General features: G+C 32.5%; 1 protein-coding gene across 1 annotated transcript; it reads right to left on the bottom strand.

The window, feature by feature from the left end:
- Positions 1 to 10,872, bottom strand: LOC132550071 (ceramide glucosyltransferase-like). Its single transcript, XM_060214080.1, has 9 exons — positions 10,740 to 10,872; positions 5,581 to 5,719; positions 5,355 to 5,457; positions 5,071 to 5,172; positions 4,758 to 4,873; positions 4,284 to 4,462; positions 4,004 to 4,090; positions 3,599 to 3,788; positions 1 to 3,321 (listed from the first exon to the last, which is right to left on the bottom strand). The coding sequence occupies exons 1-9, from the start codon at positions 10,838 to 10,840 to the stop codon at positions 3,160 to 3,162; spliced, it is 1,179 nt and encodes a 392-aa protein (XP_060070063.1). The 5' UTR covers positions 10,841 to 10,872; the 3' UTR covers positions 1 to 3,159.
- Positions 10,873 to 12,134: the final 1,262 nt, after the last annotated feature.

Genomic DNA, 12,134 nt, shown 5'->3' with positions numbered 1-12,134 from the left:
TTTCCATGAACCAAACCTTTTGTTTTCCATGTACCAAATCTATTTCCATGGTAACTGATACCTACAGTGACTTGCCTTGTAAATAACAGGCATCAGAAATTAAAATGTACAGATGTACAGCACCTCAAGGCAATGCTGCATGCCCACCGATAACCAGCATGTTATTCACTGCCATATGAATCATTACCATACAAAATGTATAAAAATAAAAGGAAAATTTGAAAAATAATATTGTTGAACTAAAGCTGAAAAAATGTATGATCCTAAATTAACATATCTTTAAAGTAAAAACTGAAACAGTTCTTGCCCAGAACACAGCAAGCCTTCATGTCCTATCCCTGGGGTAGGGTATGGGACAGTCATAAGCCTTGGGGAAAGGGCTGTTAAATCAGCATCTATACATTAAATGTACTGTCTGGGACAAAATGTATATAGTAACACTTGAGCTATGGATACTCAAATTTGACACTTCTCCATCTTTCCACATCGGCAGTATTACAGCATATTTGTCATTTTGATTTTTGGCGACTTCAACACTGCATCTGTGATTTACTTATCACTGGTGACACTATTTGTGCTGTTCTTTCTTATTTATTTCTGATTTTGCCATGAAACCAAAACCTTTCGTGGAATGTTGAATGAAAAATATACCCCATACAAGTAGTTGGAAAGACATCATAGAAGTGTTTATGGAACCAGCTACAACACATAATCATCCGTTACCCCTTTCATCACATAATAAATAACAACAGTAAAATGCATCCACACAAAACACTGCACAGGATGCAAGTATCGACAAAGACACATCGTGAATCAGACAGAACATATCCCATCAATACATGATTGTTTTAAAGTGTAAAGCTAAAAATGGTAAACAGGATTTCCATTAATGCATAATATTGATTGTGCAGTAGATTTCAGCACTTATAGATTAAAGCTGTTAAGTCCAAACACGAATAATTTTCAGCAGATTTTTTTTCCTACCAACAGTATCAATCTACAAGGGGTTCTCCGAAGATGATGACCTTTCTCAAAAATAATGTTTTGGGGGAAATTAGAAACAAATCAAAGCAGAATGTGAAGGAACTGGAGTAAATAATCCCCGTCATAGATTAGGATTTTCATATTAATCTACCATTAATTTACCATTTTCAAATAAGATATATAAATATTGAATTTCTGTAAATTTTGTAAAAATGCCAAAAACAAAATAGTCCTTTATTTTGCCATACAATACATCTGTAGGAAGATTACTTTGTATTTCTTTAAAAGCATGTTTTTTTTTATCCATCAATTTATTATCTTGAATTTTTCACTTATTTGTGTCACAAAATAATAAAAAAAAAATTAATAAGATATGAAGTCCGAATCTAAACTTGAATAATCTTTCCAGTGCTACAACCACTCTTGCAGTTGACCTTATTATCTAAGTCGAAAAATTATGGACACAGTAAGAAAAGGAAAACTAGATGGGATAGGATATACACATACATAAGATGCCTGAACACCTAATTAATCATATGAGGACAAGTGTAGGACAGAATCAACAAATATTTACATAGCCATGAGACAAACAATACTATCAATTCTACTGCTTCATTCAGCATGATCCCCCATACTAAGAGGTAATTTATTTCAGATTTCGAAACAAAAAAAATGATTAACTTTTTATTTGAGTATAGATATCATAAAAAAATAGCATTACTATATACCTTAAATGTTTATTTAATTGAAATTAAACGCTCTTATGCCAAATTTTATTTTAAATATCAAAGAGACAAATTTAATAAAAGATTATTCAAAGCAGTGTATCATGGAAAATGAGCCATTTGCTGACCCTGTCCTGAAGTATTGCATTGATCAAAGATCAGCACACTGTCGTCATATCTCTGCTGGGTCCTCACCAACAGAATCGGACAGGTAAATAGGTATGAAACATAATTCAAATACAGTTTAAGTACAATTAATCGTCTCAAGCTATAGCACTGTTATTGAAGTTACCTCCCTTTGTCCTGCAGTTTCACACAATTTGCATTGATTACCTACATGATTATCAAACATTGCTTTTCTTTAAAGATTTATGATGCATCTCATTTCTAATTCATTGTTTTATTAAGATCTGCAATTCTGAGTATTATTGGATAATTCATGCTTAATGCTAAAATTCTTTAAAAAAAGTAAATCAACCAGTTAACTTTGTAAAGACCTTTGCCTACGCAATTTTAATAATTTTTTCCAAAAATATATTAAATAATTCAAAATTTTATCATTTAACCAGTTATTGACAATAATATGAGAGATCTTAAGAATCTTTAATCCCAAAATCTGTTTTTGTCCTGTGATTATGAGAAAAAACAAAGAAAAAAACCCAATACATGCAAATCCAACATTACAAATATGGCACAGAAAGTGCAATATCAACTAACAATATAATTCATCTTCAAAAATTCAAAGAAAAAGTTTTGGAGTTATAATGATTAAAGCCAACATTTAAAGATAGTAACAAATTCTCAGAAACATTTTTAAAACCACTTTGCAATGCATGGTGTATCAACATGTAGCCTCAATTTGAAGTCATGCAGTTCTCATTTAGATACACCTTGGTGTTGAACATTCATTTCTGGTGTTGGATGTTGATATCTTTTTACTTGATTTCATATCATACTTTTAAATCACTTTGTGAAATAAAGTCCAAAACACACTCTTCAGCTTCCTTCACAAGTCAATTGTTAAAAAAAGGCTCTGCAGATGTTACACGACAAGTTTCATGCTGTATGCAGCAAATTGAATTTTTCCTTTTGCACTAAAAGCTCCAGATCAGCAGATTTCACAAAGCAAGATATGTCCTGATGATTTCAAGTTCGTATGCCATTCATATACTCTCGAGGATTTTTTACAAACACACTGAAGTTCTGACAAAGTTCAATATCACTTTTTATCAAGCCTTTGTGTTCATAATGGACTTGTTAAAAAAAGGAAGAATTTCATGAGAGAGTTTCATCTGTTGTTGGAAACCAATGACTCCAAATCTGTTTATAATCCCAAAAGTCTCCTTACTTAAAAGTGTTGGTCATGAAATACTCCACAAATGGCGAAGACTGGCCTCAATGATTCAATGAAATGATGATTATGATGATGACGATGATAAATGAAATGTGTTTAAATCTCTGAAACAGACCCTCCCCAGTGCACTTTATAACGTTTATGTCTCCACTGAACAACACCGTTTTTATGACTCCTCAGAGACAACCAAAAAGCAAGTGCTTCTCTTGTAATCCATGCGACGAAAAATTCAAATTTGGAAAAAGGCAGTGGTCCATTCTAAAAAAGAGAACACAGTATATTTGTAGAAAACAATCAATTTGGAACTTCAAAGTATGTTTTGTTTGTACTTAAACTGAATTATTTCTTCATAAAAAGTTAATCCATATTTAAATTCATAGAAATATGTAGCTGATTTTAAAATGAGTCCTTTTCACTAACCAATTTCAGGATGGCAATATTTCACACATAAAATACAATTATCTGATTCTTGCATTTATCATCAGATCAGAGAAATGAGAGTCAACAGCTATTTGTGAAAAAGGAAATTCCTTACCTCAACTGTCTTCAGGAGAAAATAGTCGCTAAGGAACCACATGAGTGTATGCAGGAGGAAGACGCCCATGGGGCTGACATTGAACAGAAAGTCCAAAGCCCAAGATATACACACACCCATCAACATACATTCAGACAAGGGCTCCAACACAATGAGATGAGGTAACATAGCTCCACGAAGCTGGGACCACCTGCAACAATATTTCATTCAATAATTCAACTATAATATGCATATTTACATTACATCTGGGACATGAAAACAAACTTATATTAATTTCTTTCCCAAAATGCAATGAAATCAATTTCTCTAAAACGTGAGAGTCCTAACTACAGAAATAACAAAAACATTGTTGGAAAAAGAAACAAAAAAAATGATATATTTGTGCATTACTGTACGATATCATACCTTATTAGGCGGTTGTGAAAGTGTTCCACACTGCAGTTGCCAGAGTTCTGTATTGCTGGTAGACTGCATAAAACTGCCTTGTATTTTCTACAATATCCAAGAAAAGCAGAAATCAAAATCATATTAAACAGTTGTATATAGATTGTGTATCTATTTCATCAAGTAAAATAAACAAACAGAATGTAAACACTTGTTTTGTAAAAAAAAAAATGATGTAAAATGATAAAATCAAAGATTCCAAAAGTAGTCTGTCCATTTGGTATAAAACTGTTCAACTTACTGTCTGACAATTTCTTGACAAATGAAGAAATCTTCTGCCAGGTACTTGGCAAAGGCTTGAAGACCTCCCACATTTTCTAAGAGTTCTTTACGAAACATGCAGCTCATGCCGGTGGAACAGTTTATCCCAACGGCATTAGCTCCAAGACTATTTCTGGCTTGGAATGTACCGAAATATACCTGAAAATGCAAGTGACACTATTACTGACGATCACAACAAAATGGAAATTAGGAAACACCCTCAATTTTTTTTTTTGATCAGTTAACTTGAATTTTTTATTACACTCACATTCATATTTCTATTATTTCTCACAAAAAGTCGCAGGCCGGGCTTATTACAGAATACTGAAATTGAATTTGTTGATGACTTTATTTAACAGCGAAAAAATTTGGGTAGGCTTATTACCCGTCATGGGATTACCACCAATTTTATACAGTAATAACATGTAATTTTAAGAAATAAATCAACACTTACTTGTTCATATACTGATGAAAATCCAAATTTTCTATGTGCTGTGTATGGCATCTGGAGAACAAGTCCAACATCTGATTTCATGAAGCTGACCATATTCATCAGGGTCTCAGGACGCACTGAAGAAAAGTAAGCCAGTTAACCAGATGCTTTCTATTTACATGGTGTATTACTAAACAGGAGTTATCTTCTGTGTTTATGATACTCTCTCACAACCAGCTTTGTAAAATTCAAACTGAATCACTTACAAGGATTTTAAGAAATGTTAAGAAACCTGAATTTTTTCGTAATGAGTGTTTAATAACCTTATACTTACTACTGATACCGCTGTCGGAGATAACAATCAAATCGTATTTTGCAGCTTCATACCCTCTAACCATATTATTTATTTTGCCATTTGGACCAACATATCTTAGACCTGCAAAATAAAATTTTCATTCATTAGTTTATGAAAGTCTCAGTGAAATGCTTTAGAGTTGCCAGTCTATAAGATGATAATCAAAAATGAGACAGAGATAGAAATACACGTCCTGTATTTGCCACACATGTAGCATATTCAATGCGAAAGTTGATCCTAACTACATCCAACGTAACACTCACCTATAAATAGTTTTGCGTCGATTTTTGGATACTTTTGTATTAAACTTTGAACCACCATAATAGCAGGATCATTTTCATCTTGGACAGAAAAAAGAAGTTCATACTGAAAATAACAAAAAAAGATTATGTTAAAACACATGTCACATACTTATCAATATAAGTAAATAAATCACAACAATTTTCCAAACATTTTTTTATGAATTATAAACATGTATCATTGACTTACAGCAGGGTACTGTTGATTGAAGAATGTTTCTAAATTTTTGTAGAGGTTAGGATCAACTCCTGTGAGAGGCTTCAGGATGGACACCCCATGGAGGTTCTCTGGGTCGGGCTGGGGCACAACGCGGTGCATAAGATATCGTCTGGAAGACAAACACAGTCAGTGTAACTACTTTATAATGGTTAAATTTTGCTAAAAGTTGATTATTTACATGTAAAATTGATAACAATTGTAGGTAATGTATGATATTAGTGTGTTGATCATTTTTTCCGTTTTGTTGGCTGGAAAATTCCCGATAAAGAAGTGATACAAAGACTTCTGCTTCTAATTAAAATATATTTATCATGTATATAAAACAGATGTACCGTATATATAATGACAATTAGAACAGAAATTCTGGTCTAGTTGTATTACCCAAAAGTTGGACAACCTTGTGATACATGTATAATGAATGTAAATTGATATCTTCATTAAAATTGTAGAAAATATAACATTAATTCACCAGTACATTTATAACAAATGGAAGTCAGATTAAATCTGTGTTCATTCATCATTCAAATAGTTTTGGTATAGTATATAATGCTTCCTTAAGAACTGTTAGTAAAGCATTTTAACAATATAGGACATTGGTAGGATTGTCTAACTGTTGGTATGGACTACCAGCCAATACACATTCCTGTCCCAATACTACCGACAGACACCTCGGATTTGATTACAATCTCTTATTTTAATGTACAATGTGACATACTGAAGATCAGGTATTCAGTATTCAATAGCCATTTGTAGTTGTACACCTACATGGTTTACAACTAAACATGTATTTACAGGTGTGATTAAAACCCGCTAAATGGCCGTGACCTTAAGTGTATTGATACAGTCATTAAATCAGGTCAGTTTCATGTATGAATGATATGGTAGCTATAGGTTTAGAGTAACACAAGTATACAATGTCATGCTTCAGTAAGTCGGTCATTCATTTACTATTTAGAGCAGACAATTTTTTTCACGACTATAACTACAGATAATTAAATTCCAATCAACATAAAATAAAAACCACAATTATAAGTTAGCTTCACAGAAAATAATGATTTTTAAACAATACATGTATTATCAAAGGATTGAAATAGATAATAATTTGGTCTGTTATTGGACATAGTATGTATAGAAAGCTATGTAGGATAACTTGTTTATCATTTCAAAGGAGAGCAAGAATTTTTAAAGCTAGTTTAAGATGATGTTTTTTAAATGCTGATAAAAATCTTTAAAATTTGTTTTGAAAAACTAATGTTTAAATGTTCAGTTTTGAAAGAAACATGACATATATATATATATATAATTGATCCTTTGAGTTTGAACTATACCTGGAAATCATACAAATTAAGCATTTCTTATTAATTTTTCCATCGTTAAATCTTCTGAATTCAAATTTTATCTGAATAAATAAAAAACGTAAATTAAATGTAGATATAAATATTCTAGTGTAACATCAACCATTGTTGTAACCATCTTCCTTTAAATCATAACTAAGGACTGTCTTTCCTAATGGAATCACCTTCAGTTGACTGAAACATATCTAAAACAACTAATAGTACTTTAAGCACAATTTTTGAAATGTCTAAATTTTCAATATGACTGAGAAAACATTGGTATGTGACAATGGCCTTCAGTTTTTGCTGCTATTTGGAGTGTTTCGTCTGTACCTATGAGTCTTACAACAATGTAAACAAAATGCTATGTTTATAAAATATCCACATGTCAAGTTCATCTAACTAGTTCAGAGTGAGCTCATTGTATAAATACCAGGTTACAATAAAATTCAGTATTGGATTGATCTACAACTACAAGGCAACAGTACAATTTAGTATTGGACACAAACTAGCTAAATCTGACACAATTTTAAAACAATACAATATAACCAAATTTCTTATTGTGGCCTGCAACTATCTTTCCGGGTAACAAAGCCACACATTTCTTTCCCTTCATCATGAGACAATTTTTAATCGTTGTAAACAGATGGCTACAGGTACTCAATAAGATAATCAGGGCAACAAGAAATGACATACATACAGATCTTCATTTTGTTATCAACAACATTGTTAAATGCTACTAAACTTTAACATAGATACATTCAGCAATTATGATATGAAATTTAATTTCTTTTTCTAAATCCAGCTGAAAACAGCTTTAAAAGCTGACAAATATCTATGCTTGATAACACATGCATACATGTACGAGACTTTATGATCAAATGAGAACACCTGTTCCTATAGCACATGATGTCCTGTAAATGTATGACTCATCACATGTGTGAATCACTGTCAATGTTCATACACGATTGTGTTGTGAATGAACTATAAAATTAAAAGGACATATGTTAAGGATCTTTTATATGTCAAACAATGAGATTCCACCTAATGGAGTAATGAACACAAACAATTACTAATTAAGGAGTTTTGCCTTTTTTGGATCACTGGCTTACAGTGCTGATATAAATCTGCAAAAATGCATGAAAACATTGATGGAATAGGTGCAGAATCTATTTATCAGTAAGAAGTTTTTTTAAAGCCTAATGAAGGTGTAGACAAATTTATGCTTTTAACAAGTCTGTGCACCTTAGATTATTTAACCCAGATATCTACCACTCATGAGATTTCAATATGTATGAAGTTTGGAATCGATGCACTAGCATAACAACTGCAGTTGTGAGAAGATCTATGTCTATGCATAAATAACCTAGATCTCCAAACAAATCAAAATGTGCATCCAAAACTGATGATGTGAAACTGTACGCTCCTCAGCTCACCAAAAGAGCCTTAGTAGTCACTGATGATGTCAGCCACCACAGAATATATTCACTCATGATCCAGCCATCATGCTGCAGATCTTATCCAAAAATATTGCAAATTAACAACACTTTGCTGTACCTGTCTACCTCTTAATAAAAGCAATGCATAGTAAACTCAAAGACTATCACCTCTAATATCCAACAATATTAAGTCCAATGCCTGGTAATTATGTCCTTCCATCCTTTAAGTTAAATTATCTTTTAATTATTTCTTTTGATATTAATTCTTTATATTGCAATAATTGCCATTCCATATTAGCGATCATAGCAGCCCTGTGACTTCATGAAACTAGATACCACTTACAATTACACCAGATTAGTGAGTTTTACCAAAAAGAGGATTAATAAAGGAAGATATTTTTAGACTTGCTGCCAATCCTAGCTAGACAAGTAAAGGGCTTAAAATGATACATGTTTGACAAACAGGAATTCAAAAGCTGCTCTGCATTGCTCGTTGAAAAGAAGTTGTGTTTGTTCATCTGTGAAGAGGACAGTAGATAAGGAAGTTCTTGTTAAAGTCATGTGACAACATATAGCTGTGTATGTAACTTAAGTTCCTTGAAAAGCGCACATACTACATGCCCATAAAGACTTGTGTATAACTGAAGCTGCAGATAACTGAGATTATTTTATAAAGCAATAATTTAGATATTTGTATTAGACATACTAGCAAATGTAGCTTGAAATTTCAGTATTTCTACTGTGTAAATAACTCAAGATTGTTTTTTTCATTCTTTATGAAGTATAGTGAAATTATTAAAAAATATCCAACATGGAAATATCTTAAATGCTAATATCTCATGATGTCAAGAGGAAATGCTTGAAATATGGATTTAAAGATGTACATGCCTTGCACAATTAACTGGATAAATGATCGTAAATATGTACTTGGATAAATCAACCTGTGTTATGATGATGTAGGGCAATGTATGCATGTCTAGTATGAATCAAGCGTGTAGTAAAATTAAATGTAAACATGACAGCACAGACATTTAGCACAGCTGTAGACAAATTAAATACACAGTTTGATAACTTGTGTTAACCCTATGCAAACCAGTCTGTGCGTCAATACATATAATATACATAATAAATTGGTTATCAATAACATGTGTCAGTTCACCAAAGGTGACAAATTTGATAAAAACTGTCAAGATAACGCTACAAATTTGAATGTTATAATACTATGATATATACCTTGATGTACTTTGTACAGGGATACATCAACAAAATTAAGATAAAATTAAAAGTAATTTCAAATTACTTCATTTAGTAACCCTGTTATTTAATTTGAAACAGTACGAACTGGAATTTAGCAAGTATAAATGTATAATAAAAAGTCCTATTGGGACAAATTAACTAATTGTTTTCATGGGTTGAAGTTGAAACTACTATGTATGGCGAGACTGACATCTTATTCACCAACAAGTATAGTTACGAACAGACAGAGAATACTGTAAAAACATATAAATGACAATAGAAAATCCCATATACATGTAATGTAACCTCAGACAACTGATGATAACTTATCATTTTGTTACGTCAGAAAGGTAAGAGCTACTGAAAGCTTCGATATTATAAATGTACTACCATCTATACCAGACATGCGAAGACCAAATCCAATCTTCAACTGAGATACAGTGGAGACAACCATTATAAATTATTTATTCTATCATCTACAATGTAAAATTGCCAGGAGCTAATGCCATGAATCAATGATAAATCAATATCCTGATTTTAAGAGGTTAGTAAATTTTAAAAACGTTAGAAAGAAAATAAACCCGGTACAGGTAAACACTCATCTTAGCGTAGTAAATGTGCAATGGACCATGCAAGATGGTTGTAGGTCATAAGCTTTTAAGGTGTGGATTCAGTGGGTTGTGTGGTTACTTTTTTGGGTGTTGGTATTTCTTTACTGTATTTCTCATACAACTATTCGGATTAAATGTAAGCATATCATTTGATTTTAATCATATGTAAATGTTCTGAAGACTTAAATGTGAAATAAGGTCTTTGCTACGGGTTTAGCGTTTCGACTTGTGCCGGTGTCCCCGCCCATAACGTTAACTTATCCCTGCATTCCGGTACCGATCGGGTTATCAATCGTACATAGTTGAAAGTAATAGAAATGCCTTTTTTCAGTAAATGCCATGACAACTGAAAGTTCAGTCGCTTGAAAAAGATCACAAACCGTATATCATTCCTACACATTTTACGATAGTTGACAGCTCATTCACACTCGGCAACTTCCCGGTCAGCAGTATGTCATACTGCTTGACGACTGTTGAATATTTCAGGATTAAAGCAAAACTATACTTACCCATAGAATAGGGCCACTATATGCATTAAAAGAACGAACAACCATCCTAGAATTACACCAATTGCGACGATAAATAAAATAGTTTCTGCTATAGACATCATAACATTGTGCCCTCGTTGGAGTTTTGCCTCGACTGAATCTAACAGGAACAAGTAATTTGTGACGTCACCAGTACATGCGCAATTCTGCGAGTAGTCGTTTTTTATGGTCCACAGTCGTGAAAGAGAGAGAAAATTAAATATATTATTTGGAAATATAAGCTCTACTGCATGATATATTTATGAAATATCATATTCTATATGATATTTCAACATTCATACTTAAAAGCTATATTTTATTTTAGATAAGCCTTGCAGTGAAAATGTATGCTCCCCGCCGTGGGTGTGTATCAAGAAGTGTATTGACAGCGGTCTCCAAGGCTCAGTTTTGATCAACAGAGACCCCATACATGCAGCTTCAACATTATATACAGGGGGCACATGCGTCATATCAAATACAAAGGTAAACAGGGGCAATATTTACAAATAAAAAACATAACTGCACATAGATATATAGATTAAAGGCTGATATTAAAATGATGATTAACTTTATATAGAAATGTTTTGTCAATGCAATGTCCATTCATGATTTTTTTAAATGCCAGAAAAATATTAGTAAGAACATGCCTTTGTTATGGTAAGGAATCCATTATATGGGCATATACAAGTTTTATTCGTGTGGTTAACAAGGTTGTCTTTCCAATTTTATACATGTATAGGTTATACAAAATAACTTTAAATAAAAGATAAGAGACCTATCGCATGCTTTGTTTTATTGAGATACCAGGCCACACTAGTATAAATCATCTCAACTTGAGATTTCCTCAAGTTGAGATTTTCCTCAGCTGATATCTCCTCAAAAACGGCTTGTATAAAATTTTCTCAAGGAACAGGAGGAAGGCATCGGCTAGGATGTCATGAAATTCCTTGAGGAATTTTCATACAAGATATTTTCAAGGAGATATTAGCTGAGGAAAATCTCGACTTGAAGAAATCTCAAGTTGAGATGTTTTATACAAGTGGGGCCTGGTATCATTTAATTCAGTCAACGACGACGACGACTACAATGATGATGATGCTGCTGCTGCTGATGATGATGAAACTGTCTACAAGAAAATATGTGATCTTTCAGAACACACGAAAGCTGTTATTTCAAGTGTACCAAGTGCAGTTGATATAAAAGATTGACCTAAACAGAGGAACCAAGGACAGTCCTGCCAATCTTTATATTAATATTTTAAAACTTTACACATACAAATACAATTTTGAAATGAAGACATTGTTTCATAAATGTCACTCTAGCTATTTACGCTCAGCCGCAATTTTGACCAGAAACAGTATTCTGCAATCCCTATAT

The sequence above is a fragment of the Ylistrum balloti genome, unplaced genomic scaffold, assembly GCF_031769215.1.
Source record: "Ylistrum balloti isolate Yb309-2 unplaced genomic scaffold, AGI_CSIRO_Ybal_v1 Utg370104, whole genome shotgun sequence".
Classification (NCBI taxonomy): domain Eukaryota; kingdom Metazoa; phylum Mollusca; class Bivalvia; order Pectinida; family Pectinidae; genus Ylistrum; species Ylistrum balloti.
The sequence above is the reverse complement of the archived record's forward strand: the minus strand, read 5'-3'. Positions and strand labels throughout refer to the sequence as shown.